The sequence below is a fragment of the Castor canadensis genome, chromosome 18 (assembly GCF_047511655.1).
Source record: "Castor canadensis chromosome 18, mCasCan1.hap1v2, whole genome shotgun sequence".
In the NCBI taxonomy this organism is placed as follows: Eukaryota; Metazoa; Chordata; class Mammalia; order Rodentia; family Castoridae; genus Castor; species Castor canadensis.
In genome coordinates, this window is record NC_133403.1 from 32,574,525 (window position 1) to 32,594,951 (window position 20,427).

At 42.2% G+C, this 20,427-nt stretch overlaps 1 protein-coding gene across 12 annotated transcripts in view; it reads left to right on the forward strand.

The window, feature by feature from the left end:
* The window catches only part of Cit (citron rho-interacting serine/threonine kinase), a 164,037-nt gene that overhangs the window by 13,136 nt on the left and 130,474 nt on the right, over window positions 1-20,427 (forward strand). For 10 of the 12 annotated variants that reach the window (XM_074061228.1, XM_074061229.1, XM_074061231.1 and 7 more), the window contains exons 4-5: window positions 1,580-1,755; window positions 8,526-8,627. In XM_074061228.1, coding sequence (XP_073917329.1) covers window positions 1,580-1,755; window positions 8,526-8,627 — 278 coding nt within the window. Of the gene's footprint in view, window positions 1-1,579; window positions 1,756-8,525; window positions 8,628-13,599; window positions 13,726-20,427 lie in introns of those variants that run through there. The other 2 variants (XM_074061232.1, XM_074061237.1) reach the window with 2 other exon arrangements.

The following is a 20,427-nucleotide window of genomic DNA, read 5'->3' on the forward strand; positions in this document are numbered from 1 at the left end:
AATTTCATCAAAATGCCACTCTGTGTAATGGCCTTTCCCTTGGTTGTTCATCTTATTGTGTGAGCAACCTTTGGAGAGGCTGACTGTGACTCCAGATGTGGTATTCATGGGAAATTGGTTCCAGGACCCCCTGCAGATCTAAAACTCATAGGTGCTCAAGTCATCTCTAGATGACTTAGGGTACCTAATACATATCACTTATTTGTGTGGATTCAGCATAGAATTTGATGTATGAATTTGATGTATAGAATTTTGCATTTTGAAACTTCCAGTAATTTTTTTTCCCCAAGTATTTTTGATCTGTGGTTGGTGTGGTTGGATCTGTAGATGTGGGAGGAGGGCCTACTGCTCCTAATTTCAGTTTCCGGGAGAATTTCAAGACAGTCTCTTAGGGTCGACAGAGTGACTCAAGTGGTAGAGTGTGTGCCTAGCAAGCATGAGGCCCTGAGTTCAAACCCAGTACTAAAAAAAAAAAAAAGACTATTAGTCTTCAACATGGAACCTGCCTGTGGGATTCTTCAGGACAATTTTTTTTTGTCTGTGTGCCAGGACCTCATGAATGCTAAGCACACAGTCTATTACTAAACTAAACCTCCAGCCCAGGATAATTTTGACTATAGGTGTCTCTTGGCTTCCTTTGGCTGCAACCTCTGCATGTGATCTGTTCCCCTGTTAGATGCAGGATCACTCAAGGTTGTTCCCCTCCATTTTTTTTTTTTTGGCAATATTGGGGCTTGAACTCGAGGCTTTGCACTTGCTATGTATACTCTCTACCATTTGAGCCATACCTCTAGCCTTCCCATTTGTTCTTGTGAGTCAGAGGAGTCCTTGTTCTTCCATTGATGTCTCAGCTTACTCTGTTTACAGCATTGATAATAAATGCATGTGAGATTCCAAAGTCACCATCCATTTAGTCCACACTTTGTACACTGACAACCTCTGATTGAGAGATTGGAGCTGGAAAAGGAATAAAACTATGTTTTGAAAAAGATAGTTGCAAGTCCATCCAGATGTGTGGCATGTCAGTCCTGCAGAGCAAATGTCAGGACTCTGTTTGGTTCTTTGGGCCAACCCCTTGCACCTTTTTAAGCACTGCCTTATATTAAGACAAGGAAGGTGTCTCTATGACTGACACAATGCAAGGAAGATAAAACTTGAGCTAGTGGGAGTTGAGCAAAGCCAACTCTAAAGTTGATTGGAAATGGGAATCATTTTGCTTGTGTCACATTATAAACCAGTCTAAATGCTGGTAAGTATGTTTGACCCAACACTGCCCCGCAACCTTCAGAGGAAGAAGAAAAGCATGGTTTGTATCCTCCCTCCCTATTTTGTAAGTCTACAGGATTCAAATTATAGCTACCATGGAAACCGTACTTTGGAATTTCTGAAGCCCTTAATTTTAACTTTACATATAAAAACACTTTTGTGCTGATTTTATAATTATTCATGATGGATGAGAAAGTGACTAAACGTCTTTTGACAGTGAAGGAAGTCGTAAGAACACTTTTTTCTTCTTCCATAAAGATGCATATATTTGAAGTGCCTTATTTACCTGGCATCACTCTTCCATCTTTTACAGATTCTGATACCATAGCTGAATTACAGGAGCTCCAGCCTGCAGCAAAGGATTTTGAGGTCCGAAATCTTGTAGGTTGTGGTCACTTTGCTGAAGTACAGGTGGTCAAAGAGAGAGCAACTGGGGACATCTATGCCATGAAAATCATGAAGAAGGCGGCCTTACTGGCCCAGGAGCAGGTAGGAGCATTTAACATCAGACCTTTCCCTTTTCTGTACCTCAGTGTTCATTGCAGAGACAATAACCTCCTGATTTAATCTAGAATCCAGCAAATTCTCCTCTGACTCTAAGCTAATTATGGTTGAATGGCAAAAAGTCCTCTTGTATTTTTTAACTCAAAGTGATGTTGGTTCATTTTGAAGACTCAAAAATTTCCATTGATTTCTCCATCATTATTCTATAGTTGTATTTTATTGCAAAACCCAGTTAACCTCTTACCTAATGAATGTAAGATGATCTTCAGCTGGGGATTTGAGGACATGCATATTATAGGTAAATCAGATAGCATTTGCTTCTATAGATTCTTACAGTGGGCATGTGTATTTGATATTGAAATGGGCCTTTGTGGAAGTGAAATAGAATTGTTGTGTTCTGTAGCTAGAGAATTGTAAAGAAGCTATCTTTTTGATTGTGATATTCTTCTTTCTTTTAAGAAAGACGGCGGTCTCTAGACGTATTGATTAATTTGCTGTGTTTTAGAGAGAAAGCCATCAGCCTTGGAGTTCAGAGAGTAATTTATTAGTTACAGCCATTCCAGTGCACATCAAGAGTCCGATAATGTACTCAGCTCTGTGGGAAGCCTGCAAAAGGAATTGAAGTTCCATGACTGTTACTTTCAGGGTTTAATCACAGCCTTGGGAAATGCAGAAAAAAAAATGCAAATCTATAAAGCAGGTGCTTACCAGCTAAAGCATCACACAGGGGGAGAGCAATTAGCAGATTCATTAACGTTGATGTGGGTGAGCCAGGGACAGTTAGGGAAAGTCCTCATGAGGAGAGGGAATGGAGGTTCTGGGCAGAGAAGTGATGGGAATGTGCTGGGTAGATGTGTGGCTGTGGGTGAGGTGTGAGTACTAGGATGCTATGGTGTGTGCGCGCGCGCGTGCGTGTGCGCGCGCGCGTGTGTGTGTGTGTGTGTGCGCGTGCGTGCGTGTGTGTGTGCGCGTGTGTGTGTGTGTGTGTGTGTGTGTGTGCGCGTGTGTGTGTAGTGGTTCAGAACAATAGACTATGAAATAGGGCAAAATGAGGACATTTGTTGGGAAGGGGGACCTTGTAGGAAATGTCAGGATCTTACTTTTTCATTGGGGTGAAATATGCATGATGTGAATTTTGCCATTTTAATTATTTTCAGTGTATAGTTCAGAGGGATTAAGAGCATTCCCAGTGTTGTACAGCCCTGACCATCACCCATTGTCATCATCCTAGACATAAACTGTTCCCATTACACAGTGCCATCCTGTTCCTCTAAGATCTGCTTTTATGTATTTATTTATTGGCAGTACTGGGGTTTTGAACTCAGGTCTTTGTGCTTGCTAGGCAGGCGCTCTACCACTTGAGCCATGCCCCAGCCTTTTAACTTCAGTTATTTTTCAGATTGAGTCTTGCATTTTTGCCCTGGTTCACCTGGATCTTAACCCTCATAATCCATGTGTGACAGGCATGCTTCACCATGCCCGCTTATTGGTTGAGGTGGGGTCTCACTGGCTTTTAGGCCCATTGTAGCTTTGTATGATGATCTTCCCCATCTCTGCCTCTCAAGTATCTAGAATTACAGGTATGAATCTCTGCATCTGGCCTGTAAAAGAAATTACCTTGTATTTCTGTGTCAAGAGCTATAAATGCAAAATTCTGTAACCCTTTCCAGTAGCTTCCAGATTTACTTCTTTCATTCCTATTGCCAAGAGCTGTTTTGAATTGCAGTTTACATTGTGAGCCAGTTGGGGATCATTTCAGCTTTTGGAAGGAGGAGGTTGGGATCAAAGTTTGGTACCTGAGGACTTCAGTGACATTGTGTGGTCTCCAATCAGAGGAACAGAGGGTTGGAAGCTGCTTTGTCTGATTCCCAGAATGATATATACACACCATCCATATAGACTATCTCTACACGTAGAATACTCATCATGTATGTATACACACATACACACACATAGAATATATGTGTGTGTTTGTGAATAAAGTGTGAGCTACATCATAGAAAGGACAAATGCCAGGGCATTTCATATGACTTGGAAGCCAGGAGTAGAAGGTGCTCACTCAGCCTCCTGCATCTGAGTAAGATCTATCTATCATCAGTACACACGGACTAGCATTTGTTGTTTGGTGTTTCTAGGTCCTTGGGTAGGCAGGCAGTAGATGTAGCTTGACCTTGCAATGCTTATGTTTTAGATGGGAAAGAGTGCAACATACCATACCGCAGGCAAATGTGATGTTCAAATAAATGTGCCTTCCTCCTGGCGAATGACCTGAAATGTCCATGTGCCAGGGGTGGGCTGGCGCTTTTTAAAATCATATACACATAGGAGCTAATAAGAACCATGCATCCATTCCTTAAGAGAGTGAATATGAAAGAGAAATAGAGGCCTTCATAGAATCACAGGCTGGATATGGAATTTAAGGGCATCAGAAAAGAGCCACCACAAGGAGAAACTGAAAGAAAATGTCAGAGGAGGTTAAAGTGGTGTTCTGCAAACAAGGCCTGTCTCCTGGGAGAGGCCAGCACATGTGCCCAGAGTACTGTGACAACTGGAAGAGGTCCTCAGAGACCATTTCCTTTAATGGAAGCTTCAGGGGTCAGACAGAGTTAGCAGTGAGCAAGGAAAGGTGGAGACCTTTCAGTTCAGCCACCCTCCCCTAAACACCTTTTATGTGCCATCAAGATGAAGGATCAGCCTTTCAGGCAGTCCATTACTGGGGTCCATTTGCTATTTCCTCAGTGGCTTAGATTTAGCACTGGGGGTGCGCAAGGTGATTTAAGGTGGTACGTGGACAGGCTATTGTAACCAGCGTATCAAAACTGTGACTTCAACAGACGTGTTCACACACACACACACACACATATACACCACGTGCGTGCACGCGCACTAGGAACTAGAGTAGAAGATATATTTAAAATTAACTTTATTTACATGTTGAAACAATCACAAATTTATAGAAAAGTTGTAAATACAGTGTATCAGTCAGTGTTCTTAAAAGAAACAGAACCAGTCGAATATGTGTGCATATATATTTTATGTATATAAGTTGAAACAAACTTACCATCACACTCAGTAAAAGCAATTTTTTTCCTGAACCATATCCACAGGTTTGATTCTGTGGATTCAACCAACTATAAACTGAAAATATTTGAGGGGAAAATGATTGTGTGTATACTGAATATGGAGACTTTTTTCTTGTCATTATTTCCTAAAAAATGCAGTGTAGCTATTTGTAAAGCACTTACATTGTATTCGGTATTCTAAGTAACCTAGAGATGATTTAAACTATTTGGGAAGATCTGTGTAGGTCCTATGCCAACACTGTGCCGTTTTACATAAGGGACTTGAGCATCTGTGTATTTTGGTATTCACTGTGTTCTTGGAACCAATCTATAGTACCAAGGGATAGCTGAACACACACACACACACACACACACACACAGAGCATGTATATACCACAGATCATATAGAATATGTCTACATTTAAGATATTTATGCACATAGGATGCATGTAAATGTGTATATTAATATACATACACACAAACAGAATTTACTTATTTCAAGCAGTTGATTTACCTCGTTGTGGAGACTGGAAAGTCTGAAATCTGTAGGGCAGGCCAGCAGGCTGGGAATTTTTGGGTAGAAGCTGATATTACAGTCTTGAGGCAGAATTTCTTCTTCGGGGAAACTGCAATTTTGTTCTCAAGGCCTTTCAACTGATTAGAGGAGGCCCATCCAGATTATTGAGAGTTATCTTAAAGTCATCTGATTATAGATGTCAGCTACATCTACACAGTACCTTCACAGCAGCACCTAGATTAGTGTTTGATTGCATAAGTGGCTGTTACAGCCTAACCAGGCTGATATGTAAAACCAGCTATTAGGAATTGTATCTTTTGGGCTGAATGTGGTGGCTCAAGCCTGTAATTTTAGCCACTTGGGAGGTGGAGATCAGGAGGTTTGTGGATTGAGACCAGTCTGGACAAAAAATGTTCATGAGACCCCATCTCAATCAATAAAAACTGGGTGTGGTGGTTCATGTCTGTCATCCCAGCTGTGGGGTCCAGACTGGCCTGGGCACAAGGTGAGACCCTGTCTGAGAAATAACTAACACAAAAAGGGCTGGCAGAGTGGCTCAAGTGGTAGAGTGTCTGTCTAACAAGTGTGAGGCCCTGAGTTCAAAACCCAGTACCACCAAAAAAAAGAAAAAAATTGAGGAAATGAAAGATAGTACAATTTTTTTTCTCTGAGCCACTTGAAAGTACTTCTGACTACTTCAGTATGTTTTTCCTACAAGGACATTCTCCCATGAGCCGTAATGCAACCATCAAAGTCAGGAAATAAGCAGTGGTACGTTACTGCTCTCTGATCCTCAGACCCCATTCACATTTCACCAGTTGTCCCAATAATGTCTTTAGAATAAAAGGATCAGTCCAGGATCACACTTGGCTCCTAGTTGTCCTCTTTCGTGTCCTTCTGTCTAGATCAATTCCTTTATTTTTCCTGAGCTCTCATAACTTTGACAATTCTGGTAACAGGCCAATTATTTTTTTTAAATTTAGGCTTTCCTGATGTTGCTCTTGCTTACAGTACGGTTATATATCTTTCACAGGAATATCACAGACAAGATAGTTCTATTTTGTCACATTCTGGATGATGGTCACATTGCTATGTCGATTGAAGTGGTTCCTGCCATGTTTCTCTACTGTGGAATCACCCCTCTCCTCTTGGTACCTATGGGGAAGCTCTTTTGGATGATGGAAATCTCCCATTCCTTGTGAAACTTTCAGTTTGTTCACTTATGTCTGTGTGGACCTCTGTTTTCCTATTTCAGTCAGTGAGCTACAGTCTGTTCCTACCATCAATTATTTTATACTTAGATTATCTTCCAGTTGTCTGTTCAAGTTGGTGTTTGTATCCTTTTGACAAATCCCCATTATTCTGGAGTGTGTTCTTGTCTTCTGGTACTGTAGGATGGTCAGGCTTTTTCTGTGCATTGACTTTCTCTGTCCTGGCCCTGGCACTAATCATTTCTCCAAGGATCCCTGTGTAGTGGAAAATGGTGTTTAGAGGCTAAGGTCTGAACCTTGGTGATATCGCTGCTCTCAGATCCCTTTCAGTAGATAACATGAAGGAATACATGAGTATGTGTGCAATGTGTCTACTTATATACTCCCTATATATACACACAGACACATGTAGAGGTAAACAAACACGTTTACCTCTATATCTGTACGTGTGTATATTGAAAACTGTAATTTCACAGCTGGGCATGGTGCACATCTATAATCCCAGAATTTGGGAGGCTGAGACAGAAGGATCATGAATTGAAGGCCAGTCTAGGCCACATAGCAAGACCCTGTCTCAAGAAACAAACAGCCTCTCCAACCAAGTAATAACAAAAATCCGTAAAGAAACCAACCCCCTCAAAACAACAACAACAACAACAAACAACCAAAGAGAAAATCCTAAATTCACACCAATATCTCTAATTCCAAACCATCTTCACAGGGTTTTTCAGTTCTCACCTTTTCCCTGTTTGTAACTGTGTTAGTCAGTTTACTGTTACTGTAACAAATACCTGAGATAATCAGCTTAGAAAGAGAAAAGGTTTCTTTTGGCCACAGATTGGAGGTTTCAATTCAGGTGTGGTTGGCTCCATTGCTTTTGGGCCTGGGGAGAGGCAGCACGTCATGGTGGCTGGCTGAGCAGGGCAGAACTGTCCACCTCACGGCGGGGTTATGAAGGAGAGAAAGATGAAGGGGCTTGGGCATCCCTTTTGAGGGCATGCCCCAGTGACCAGAAGACCCTCCACGAGGTTCCACTACCCTTAGTAGTGGGGACCAAACCTTTACTGCATGGGTTTTGGGGACACTTACCCAAATACTGCAGTCCCCTCTTCTCTGACATCAAACCCTTATGATTTTTACTTATTACTTTATAATTACTTTGGCAGTACTGGGGTTTGGGCTCAGGACCTTACACTTGTTAGACGGGTGCTCTACCACTTGAGCCATTCTGCCAGCCATTTTTTGTTTTAGTTATTTTTCAGATAGGGTCTCTCATTTTTGCCTGAGACTGGCTTCAGACCACAATCCTCCTAACTATGCTTCTGTCTAGCTAGGATTATAGGTGTGAACCATGATACCTGGCTTCTTAGTTGAGATGGGGTCTCACTAATCTTTTGCCTGGGCTAGTCTTGAGCCATGATTATCTTGATCTTCTTCTCCTAAGTAGCTGGAATTACAGATGTGAGCCACCATGCCTGGCATGTATCTGCATGCATCCTATCTACTGTCTTTGTTGCTATCCCCAGTCTCCTTGGTAGGTCCAGATTTCCTGCTCCAGGCTACCCCTACATGTGGATGTCTTCCTCCCCGCTGCTTGAGGCTTTGATATCCTATTCAGGGCTGTCCCCATACCTGTTTGTCACCTTCCTTACTCTGCCTGGGCCTGACACTCTGTTTTGGGCACTGTGGTTGTCTGTCTCTCCCATCTGGGATGGACACTTACCTTGTTCTCCTCCACCTGTTCAGGAAGGGAAGGTGAAGAAGAGAGAGATATTTAGGTTGAAAGGGAGTGAGTTGACTTTAAAGAGAGATGTTAAGTAAATAATTACACAGCTAAGTGATGACTCTAAAAAAAACAAAACAAAGCTGGAAGTATCAGTTTAGGCGTAAAGGCAGGAAAGAGGGTATTTTTCCCTTTCCATTGAATTCTATCATTATTGTCTGAAGGGTTTCTTTTTCCCCTAGGTTTCATTTTTTGAGGAAGAACGGAACATATTATCTCGGAGCACAAGCCCCTGGATTCCCCAATTACAGTACGCCTTTCAGGACAAAAATAACCTTTACCTGGTGAGTCTTCACAGCCATCTCTCTGATACTCAGACCACCGCTGCAGAACAGTGTGGTTCTTGCCTCTGTGGTCCATGACACCTCTCATTCACTCACTCACTTTTCTGACCTCCAGGTGTCTCCCTGTTCTCCTTGTTCTAGAGATTAAGAGTCAGCCTGTTTAGAAATAGCTCACTGACTGTAGTGGAAGCTTACATTTATTTGGGTGTGGTTTGTACTTTTAATGGAATCTTCCTTAATTGTTAAAAGTTAAGATAACGAATGCGTGGTTGTTGTAAGACAATGTAACATGTTTTCACTCACATGTGGAAGCTAAAAGCGTTTATCTTGCAGTAGTATAGTGGTTACCAGAGGCTGGGGAGGGTGGGGAGGTGGGGAGAGTGAAAAGCTGATTAATGGGTACAAAAATACAGTTAAATAGGAAGATTGGATTAGAGTGGTGTCCTACAGCACAGTAATGTACTCATAATGAACTATACAGAATAATCACTTATTGTATATTTCAAAATAGCTAAAAGAGAGGATTTTGAATGTTCCCGACACTAGCAGATGGTAAACGTTCTAGGTGATGGATATGCTAATTACTCTAATTTAATCATTGTACATTGTATACCTGTGTTAAAATATCACATGGTTCCCCATGAATATGCACTGTTATTCTGTGTCAGTTAAAAAAAATGCACCCTGTAGATGTGTGCGAAGGAGAAGGGAGCACCCTCTACCTTTTTTTCCTCATCTGTCTCTTTAGGGAAACAAATGTTAATGGTGGTATATGTATGTTCCCCATAGGAACAAAAACTGAAAGCAGCTATGTATACAGGTTTTTTTCCTTGCCATGCTGGGAATTGAATCCAGGACCTCACGCATGCTAGGCAGGTGCCCTATCATTGAGCTATACCTTCATTTTGTTTTTAGTAAAATGGTATGTTACTCTCCATTTGGGTCTTCACCTTGCTCTTTGGCCTTTTAGCAATTTATCCCAGGTATCCTAGAATGCTAGTCCATATAGGTCTACTTCATTCTTTTTCAGTGCCAGCGATGGAACCTAGGCACCTTGTACACGCTAAGTACATGCTGTACCACTGAGCTACATCCTCGACCCCTACTTCATTCTTTTGGATGGTGGCATCGTTTTCCCTGATGTACATATAGCATAACTTATGGAATGTTAAAATTCTTTTGGGGACCTTGTTTAGGTCCTTAGGGAATTAAATTCTTATATTTAAAAAGCATATCTTAGAAACAATTTTTGTTTTTGATTCAGCCTTAAAACAAGACTATTATGTCACCTTGAATGGAGATAAACTTACAGAAGCTCATATAAGAGAAAAAAAGTAAAGCCAGGCCTCGGTGGCTCACACCTGTGATCCTAGCTGCTGGGGAGGCTGAGATCAGGAGGATCACAGTTTGAAGCAGCCTTGGTAAAAAGTTCGTGAGACCCCATCTCAACCAACAGCTAGGTGAGGTGGTGTGTGCTTGTCATCTCAGCTATGCAGGAGGCTGAAATCCAGAGGATCAAGGCTCCAGGCCAGCTTTGGCAAAACAGTTCATGAGCCACCATCTCAATGGAAAAAGCTGGGTGTGGTGGTGCGCACCTGTCCTCTCAGCTACTTGTGGGAAGCCTAGATTAGGAGGATCGTGGTCCAGACTGGCCTGGGAAAAAAGTGAAACCCTGTCTCCCAAATAACCAGAGGCGAAATAATCAGAGCATGGCTCAAGTGGCAGAGTATCAGCTTATTAAGCACAAAGCCCTGAGTTCAAAACCAAGTACTACTAAAAGAGAAAACATTGTGTGTGTGTGTGTGTGTGTGTGTGTGTGTGAGACAGAGAAACACACACACACACACACACACACACACACACACACACACACACACACACACACACACACACCAGAAACAGAGAGAGAGACATACACACAGAGACAGAGAGAGGAATTGCGTCTTGGACATTTTGGAAGTACGTCCTGTCTTTATTTTCAATCTGGAATGAAAAGCTTATTGGCCTTGCTTTCATATTAGTGAAAATCCAGTGCTTGTAGAGAAGCTCCCCCGGCCGTCCCAGCCTTCTGAGCCAGGGTACCATCATGTACCTGCCTGGGGAGGCTGTCGTACTGGCCACAAACAACCGCGTGCCTGAAACTTCTTTTCCCTGACTCTGTCTTAGGCCTCGGGCATGGAACTCTTCTCCTCCCCCTGCCTGATGACCTTGGTGTGTTTCTGGGGTCATTGATATTTCAGGACATTTGCTAAATAAGCGGCATTTGCCCCATGCCTCATGGAACCTGTCCTGTTTGGATGGATGGACAGACCTCTTCATTAACCTTCAGAAAGGAAGTTCCCTTGCAATAGCAGGGCATCTGTTTGTTTTCTTTGTTTCTTGTTTGCTCCTATTGTTTTGGATGTTTTAATTAGAGTTCTGTGAGAGGTTTAGCACATCAGCTTGTGAGGACAAACCTCATTTTCCAGGCAAACAGGCAGACCTGAAATCAGGAAGGGCTCTGATTTTTTTGGGCAAAATTTAAGAGTCCAGTTTTCTGGTTTACTCTGTAAACTCATATTTCTCTTACTCTGAGTTGAAGAACTCATCTTTTTTGATGTCTCCTCTCATAAAGCTTCTGCTGCTTTATTTTTTTTCTTGCAGTGCTGGAATCAAACTCAGGACCTTATGCATGCTAGGCAAGTTTTTCTACCACTGAGATACCTCCCAGCCCTTGGCTTAAAAGATTTTTTTATTAGCATTTATTTATTGTACAAAGAGGTTTCATTGTTTACCTACAACGTACATATAATGTACTTTGATCAGATTCACCCTACTTTTTTTTTTTCCGCAACTGTCTCCAACTTTTTTTTATTAGCATATAATAATTCCACCACACTCTTTCTTAACCCCCTTCTCCTGGCTTTTTCTTTCTTTCTTTTTTCCTTGAGACAGCATCTTGCTATGTTGTTCAGACTGGCCTTGAACTCTCAATCCTCCTGCCTTAGCCTCCCAAGTGCTGGGATTGCAGGTGTGAGCCACTGTGTGTGGTACAAAGGTGCTGCTTCTTAAAGGCAAGCATTGTTGAGTTGCTTTGGGATTTTTCACACCATCTACATCAGTTTTGGTAGAGGGTGATGACAAATTCAGAATCCAGTTGAGGACTTAGTGATCCAGTTGTACATGGCAAGCCACTGCTCATATGCTTCAGGGACACCTGCTTGCTTCGTTGGTAACCAGTGACAATGATTAGAAAAGTCCCTGGGAGTGACGCTCAGCCAGTTTTCTTGGGTGTTGAACATAGGGTTTTTTTTTTTTTTTTTCATTTTTCTTTTATTATTCATATGTGCATACAAGGCTTGGTTCATTTCTCCCCCCTGCCCCCACCTCCTCCCTTACCACCCACTCCGCCCCCTCCCTCTCCCCCCCCTCAATACCCAGCAGAAACTATTTTGCCCTTATTTCGAATTTTGTTGTAGAGAGAGTATAAGCAATAATAGGAAGGAACAAGGGTTTTTGCTGGTTGAGATAAGGATAGCTATACAGGGCATTGACTCACATTGATTTCCTGTGCGTGGGTGTTACCTTCTAGGTTAATTCTTTTTGATCTAACCTTTTCTCTAGTACCTGTTCCCCTTTTCCTATCGGCCTCAGTTGCTTTAAGGTATCTGCTTTAGTTTCTCTGCGTTAAGGGCAACAAATGCTAGCTAGTTTTTTAGGTGTCTTACCTATTCTCACCCCTCCGAACATAGGGTTTTTAAAAAATTTTATTTTTTATGGCACTACAGTTTTCAAATCATATCTTCAGGAGGATATTATCTGGGGATTTTGAGAATTTCCTACTTTGGTGGCGTTATTCTTAGAATAGGTAGAAAGAGCAATCCCTTTCTTTTTCTCCTTTATTGTGGACTTAGCTGTGTGGACTTCTGCTTAGAATACCTCTCAGAAGCAGAGTGTCTATTGCTTTTTCTTCTTGGACAGGCTCCTAGCTTCAGGGGCCTTGCTTTCTTTTTTGGAGAATTTGTATTCTTAGCTGCTTCTCAGTTTTTTTTAACCTGCTATCTAGCAAGATGGGAAAGATCTTAAAAAGAGCTGATGTCTTAAGTTCTCACTGCCTCAGTACTTTGATATTTGGAGTCAACAATGCTTTCTGTTTTTTTTTTTTTTTTCTTTTGATAGTACTGGTTTCTTTTTTCCTTTTTTTGACTCAGGGCTTCACACTTGCAAAGCAGGTGCTCTGCTGCTTGAGCCACACCTCCAGTCCATTTTGCTGTGGTTATTTTGGAGATGGGGGTCACACAAATTATTTTCTTTGTCTGTCCTTGTGAACTGCAATCCTCCTAATCTCAGCCTCACATTTAGCCAAGATTATAGGCATGAGCCACTGGCACCCAGCTGGTACTAATGTTTTAGTTCAGAGCCTCAAGTTTTCTATGCAGGTGCTCTATCTACCACTTGAGCCATGCCTCCAGCCCCCAACATTTTTGTTTGTTTTTGAGACAGAGTCTCACTGTGTATCCCAGTCTGATCTTGAAGTTGAGATCCTTCTGCCTCAGTCTCCTGAGTGCTGGGATTACAGGTGTGTGCCATCACATCCAGCCTTTCAGCAACGTTTTTATACCCTTCTTTAGTAGCTCAGTTGTGCACTACTGATGGGATCCTACAGTTATTTCCTGGTTACCATTTTCTTTCCAAGTACTCTAGCACTTTAGATTAAAATGCTTTCTAACGGTGTAGTTAGAATAAAAAATTCAAACAGCATAGGAAGTAAGATATGATCATAGGTCCACTATCCCTTATAATTCTGAAATGCTAAGAGCTCTGAATAACCTTAAATTCTTTTGTTACTCATTTGGCAGCAAACCTCATGTTGAATTCAGTTTGTAGCAAAGCCTGTCCCTAGCTTTCTTAAGAATGTTGACAGTTTTTAATTCATTTCCTTTAGTGTGACTATTCACACATTTTACTGTAAAATCATGTATGTGTATGCCTGTCAGGTGATGTCCCAGACCGACTGATGATGCTGCGTAATATAAAGTGAATGCTTGACTTTACTTCTCCGATGTCTGAAAAACCAAATCCAGAAACACATTCTGCAGCAAGATAAGGGAGCTCCTAGGTCAGTACTGGCATTGTAAGGAACAGTAAGCGGCCTCTTGACCACTTGTGAACACTGACCCTTTGAAGTTTGGGGAAACTCATGTGGGGTGATATGCTCCTCTGCCAGTTGAACACTAATTTGTAATGTGAATGCAGTGTAATTGAAGGTATATTTTAAATGAATGAAAGACAAAATAGGATTCTGCCTCCTATACATCTTTCCTGGCTATCTCTTTTCTCCAGTCCTGCCTCTGTTGTACAAGTCCTGGCCTCACTTTTCTTTTTCCTGCATTTCTGTGATAACTTCCCAAGTGTTTTCCCTGCCATCTGTCTTGCCTGCCTCGCAGGTCTTCTACATACTGAAGCCAAGTCATTGTGCTGTCAAAACCCTTCACAACTCCCTGCTATCATCTGGATCAAGTCCAGTCCCTTGCACTTGGCTTTCGAGGCCTTTCTCACTTGTGCCTTCAGGTGTTCTTGTCAAGGACCATTTCTCTCCTTTTACATTCATCCTGGTCTTCTTTGTTTTTTGACTTTGCCTCTGACCTTCCTGCCTGCTGTTCACTCATTCTCTGTTGACCTGATAACTCCTTGTTCTCTTTCTGGGCTTGGGTTAAATGTCACTTCTTAGAACCCTCTCCTGGGCCCTTTACTTCTGGAATGGATGCTCTTCTGCTATATATTTGTAGCACCTGGTACTCCCCCGTCAGGAGTGGGCGTTGGTCTCTTCCACTAGGCTACTTCCACAAGGGGAGCAATTATTTTTTCTTGCTGCCAGTAGAGCTTTACCAAGTAAATGCCTAAGAAATATTTATTGGGTGAATGCATGATTAATTTCATAGAAATCTGATTTACATGCAAATGTACTTACTGTGTTCCAGAAATCATATTGTCAGCAGTGGGAGTTTTGCTCTCTACAGTATGTAACTCAAGATAGTCCCAGGAAGATTTTCAAAAATTGGAGTGTAGTACAAGAAAATGGAACTTGGGTCCTTTTGAATTTTGTTGGCTAAAAATTTCCCATTTGCAGTGACACACCAATGATGTGGCCTGCCGTTTTCTGGCATATAGAAAATGGAAACAAACTTGATGGTAGTGTCTGGTTCTATATAACAAGGCTAGTCCCTAATTCTGGCAGGTGGCCCATGAAAACAGTGCTTTGTTGATCTGGTTCAGTAAGAAATCTGTTCGGTCTGTATTAACAGATGCCTCATCAGTGTCTTTCCATGAGGGAAAACATTGTTTTACAATTCACTTGCAGTACCATATCTAAATTCTTTGTGAGGTTCTTTGTAGTGATGGGTTTTATGTTGAGGGACTCTTCAGGCTGCCTTAAAAATGACCCAGGAACTTCCTTTCTTTCTACCCAGTCTATCTTCCTTTCTACCTAACATTGTTTCTTTCTGTTCATTCCAAATATTCCCCCCGCAGTTGCATGTAGAGAACTGTTAGTTATGGCATGGGGTCAGCTGCTGTGACAACAGAAGAGACACCAACATGCAGTCCACACTGGAAGAGCAGCACCATTATGTGTGATAAGTTGGGGACCCAGGTTCCTTCCATCTTGTGTCCCCTCCCCCCTAACCCTTAGATGTTGTCATCTTTCACATAGTTGGTATCGGGCTGTTTCATATCTTTGTTCCAACTGGCTGCTAAGAGAAAAGAGCAGAAATTCAGAGCAAGCAAATTCCTTTCACACAGAATAATGTGGAAGTTAGACCCATCATTTCCTTTCAGGTTCTGCTGGCTGGAACTTAGTCACATGATTGCATATCTGTGTGCTAGGGAGACTTGGACATGTACTGTCCAGAAGTATGGCCTATTCTCAGTTAAATTCTATGTGTTAGTTTTTTTGTCGCTGTGACAAATACCTAAAATAATTGATTTAAAGGAGGAAGGATTTATTTTCGATTAGTTTAAGAGGTTTCAGACCATTACGGCGGGGGGGGCGTGGTGGTCAGAGCAGCTGACATCATGGCTGCCAGAAAGGAGAGAGAAAGCTTGCACTCACAGGCTTTCTCTCTTCCCCCAACCCCCGTATTCCATCTGGGCCCCCAGCCTGTAGGACAGTGTTGCCTACATTCAGGCCAGGTCTTTCCCTCTTAGTTAATCCTCTGGAACACTAGAAGTGTGCTTTACTAATCTTGTAGGTGCTTCTCAGTCCAGTCTAGCTGACAATCAAGATTAACCATCACACTATGGAAGAAAGATGGATTTGGGGGGACAATTAATAGTTCCCACAGAGGCAGAGCTGGGGTTTAAAGCTAGGCCACTTAGCTCCATCTTCCACATTCATGCTTACTGCATTGCACTGCTGACGCAATCCTGGTTTTAATACACTGTTTGGGATTGGCTTTTTATATTTCCTCTTTTGCTTTCAGTCCACACCCGTGCAATTTTGTGTGTAGAGTTTTTTTTCTAGGCAGGAACAATTTGGAAATGGCCATGTCTAGGCATTGGCCTCAGGGCCTTTGTGAATGAATACCAGGCTGTCTTATCATTGTTGGAAGTCAGGAGAGAGTTAATGAATATAACTCTGTTGTTTACTCTGGTGAAACGTGGCAGCTTATGATAGTTTTGACAACGAAACATGTGCTGTTTTGATCTCTTGGCTAAGATTATCCGAATTTTCAGGCATGTCTCAAAATTCACCAGGCGTGTGTTCACGTGTTGCTGCTTCAGAAGCCAGGGTTTAGAAGCCAGCTGCCCATCAGAAAGGGATGGCTACTCAGATTATTCGTTTTTATTGCTGCTCTTCGTTTGCTCTCTCCAGAGTCATTGGCCTTTTCTGCTTCAATTTGCTCATCGGTGAATGAGATATTAGTTTCTCTTCTCAACCCCAGTTCAGTTGCTGAGTGTGATACTGCCTTTGGGTGGGGGATGGTTCCTTTGAGTTTTCTATGCCTTTGAAATAATTGTTTTGTGTTCTAGTGTTTCGAGGCCTATTCAAGTGAGCGCATAGACTTTTGCCATTTTAGGAGCCACAATTTAATTTCATTGTCCCAGTTTGTCCCCACCCTCAGACTTTCTGACTCAGTAAGTGTGGCGGGGTGCGGGGGGAGGGGGGGGGCTCCCTAATTTGCACTTCCAGCAAGTTTCCAGGTGATGCTGGCACTGCTGCTGGCTCAGGAGCCCTACTTTGACAACCACTGCCTTCCGGCTCTACTTTGTTTCTGGTTATTGCTGCTGCTTTTTTGTCCCACCAGTAATAGTGTGCACATCTGAAATCCCTTTTCCTTGTTCCTTGAGGCCCAGGAATGGTACCTATTACCCTGCTGTTGATAGCCCAGTGTGATCCATTGTTCCATGTTTATTTCCTTTAAACTAACCCACACCTTTTTAAATGGTCCCTTCATTAACCAATGTCTTCAATTACTTTGTTTGAATGTACTGTCAATTTCTTGCCAAGACTGCATGATTCAATACTCAGTATGGATTTTTTTTTTGAATAGATGGATGAATCAGGCTGGAATTCATATTTTCAGAAATAAAGGGCCTTCTTTTTCTGTAGGTCACCTTACCTTTCAGGAAGAATAACATAGGGTCTCTGCAAGGGGCCACTCAGCTTAGAGGACCCTTCCTTCCTCCCCATACCAAAGATCAGGAACACTGGGTATAGCTAACATCGATGCCAGTGGCAACAGTGCATTTTTTTTGTGACACTTTTGAGTCCTGCTGAATGTCCAAGCATTTTAAAGTGACATTTCCTATCGGTGGCTAGCACAGAAGGCCTTTAATAATGCCCTATGCAAATTAGAACAGAGTAATTGTCTTAGTCTGTTTTCTGGTGCTGTAACAAAATACCTGCATGGGATAATTTACAAAGAATAGACATTTATTTGGCTCACCATCCCGTAGGCTGAGAGGTCCAAGAGCATGGCATAAGCATCTGGTGAGAACATTGTACTGCATCTTACGTGGTGGAGGGCATCACATGGTGAGACCAGCAAGTATGTGAGCCCCGGTTTCTCTTCTTATAAAGTCATTACTGCCCTCATGGGGTCCTCCCTCTCATGTCTTCATTTGATCCTAATTACCTCCTGAAGGCCCCACCTCCAACTATCACTAATCATATGAATTTGGGGGCTAAGTGTCTAACACATGCCTTTTGGGGACACACTCAAGCTGCAACAGTACTAAAGAGTTAAATACTCAAACACCCCCACATTTGTCCTTCATTTCAAATTCAGCACGATGGATGGAAATTGCCATAGCAGTGCTCGGGGTATAGATGCAAACACCAACAGAGACGCATCCGCTCTTTCCAAACCAAACCCATGTAAGATTTGCCCTTTAATTAGCATCTGCAGCTGTTGCCATCAGAGGGGTCTGTCTCTTTTGGCCCCAAAGTCTTCGCTTTAAAAGAGCAAGACCATTATAGCTCCACGCCAGGCTTGTCTGTCAGCTGCTGTGCTTTCTCTGCCATCAGCGGGGTGGCCACATAATTTAGGGCTGCTTCACTGGAGGGTTCTTTTCCCCACTCTGTCTTCCCAGCTTTTGATTACCAGGCCTTGGTGATTCCCATGTGTGTGACCTGCAGCTGTTCATGGTGTGCAGGTGATGTTTCCAGTCCTTGCAAGGATGGAAGAGTATAACTTTGCTGCTGGTGGACCTGTGATCTTCCAGCTCTTTGTTGACAGGGATCTTGTCTTGATATTCAGAAAGACTTCAGGTAGTTACTGAAAAAATAGAAGCAGCAGAAGTGATGGTTGGATTCAAGCCAAGGTCCATTCAAGGGCTCTCTGCTATGGAAACTTTTAACTTGATTGGAGTAGGGAGCCACATTGGCTCTGCACCTTCATCAGCAGTGGGTCCCAATGTGTTGCTGAGCTAACTGTCAGAACAGCTCTGGTAGCTCCTTCAAAATGTAGACTCTGAAGCTGGATGTAGTGGTGCCCATCTGTAATCTCAGCACTCAGGAGGCTGAGGCAGGAGGCTTGTGAGGCAAGCCTGGGCTACATAGGGAGACCCTATATTTGAAAAAAAAAAAAAAAAAAAGCCAGTTCCTGGATTTCACCCATGGAGCTTGAGCCATAAAGTCTGGAGTCACTTAAGTTTCTGAAATTCATACTTTTGACAGGCTCCCTAAGTAATTGGAATGGAAAGGAGATGTATTTCACTCTTTTATTATTAAACACTACAATGCCAGCGTCAGGAAGGTGGGGATTTTGTCTTTTCTATTTGCTGCTGTTTCCTGGCACTGAAATGTTTAACTTAGGTGAAGGTGGGTTTTTCTTTTTCTTTATTTTTTCAGTGCTGGGGATTAGACCCAGGGCTTTGCTCATGCTAGGAAAGTGGCAGCACTTGAACTACTCCCCCAGTCCTTTTTTGTTTCTATTTTGTTTTTGAAACAGGGTCTCGCCTCTGCTTTCTGAGTAGTTGGGATTGCAAGTATGTACCACCATGGCTGGCTGAATGTGTCTTAGTTTTGAAAAGTACTTTCCTAGGGATCCTGATGGGTTTATAGGACTTACAGTCTTCTTGGGTTAGAAGCCACATTCCTTTTTTTGGGGTAGGGAATCAGTGCCTCACTGGGCTTCACTAAATAGTAAAGGTCAGAGACAGAGTCACATTTTTGGACAAAACTAGATCTTTGTATGGAGTCTCTGGCACAAGGTGGATTGCATCTTTGTCCTTAGTTAGTTCATACGATTCTGCTGACCCTTGTATTTGGTTGACAGCAAGTAACCTGATAGAAAGACTCAAAGACTCTTAGTTTGATTTTAGATGGTGTTTTTGGAGCCTCTTTTTTTTTTTTTTTTTTTTTGTGGCACTGGGGATTGAACTCAGAGCTTCATGCTTGCGAGGCAAATACTAAACCACTGAGCTATATCCCCAGCCTTTGGAGCCTCTTGATTTGGAATCATATTTTAAGAGTTCAAAAGTGTTTCTCAGTTTTTTTTTTTTTCAGTACTGGGGTTTGAACTCAGGGCCTTGAGCTTGCTAGGCAAGTACTCTAACACTTGAGCCATGCCCCCACTCCCAAAAGTATTTCTGAAAGCCGGATTCCTTTTTGTATCTTGTACTTGACAGCATGGTGATTGATTAAGCCTGGGTTGGCTGCACACAAACCATCTTCCCCATGTGCTCCATGTATTCCAAAATAGTTTTGGAAAAGGGATACCATCTTGAGATACCTAAATTTACTTCGTAAATGTCTAGAATATGTTTTCCTAATGGTGCAAAGGTGCAATTTTTAATACGGTCATCTGGAATTGTGTTGGGGGGTCAAGTTTGATTGGTCTCTCTGATAAGGGTGCAGTGTATGTAGACATTTTTCATTTAGAATGTCGACTTCATACCCATTATGGAGACCATTCTGGCTAGCAACTGTTGTCATTTTTGTGGCTTGTCTTCTCAGTCAATCCTCGTTTTTGAAGATACAGGAAGTTGTCTAATTTAGTTAGGGTGGATAACTTCTGAGTAGAAGTGAAGATTTACGCAGCCTTTTCCTTTGTAAGAGATGTTTTTTACATTCTGAACTATTCCGCTGGTCATAACAAGTAGAATCTTTAGGACTAGGCACTAAGTACCATTGTGGTCGATATATGAGCTCTTAGAAGTTGCCACTGGCTGCTATACTTTTGGCTTTCTGAGCCTTAAACTTATAAGCCAATCTGTTTTCCACATCTTTAATAGAGCAGTAGGAAATTTATAACTGCGGTGTGTTGTCATAAATATGCATTGTTCTTATTTTATTTTAGGACATCTGAGTTCTAAA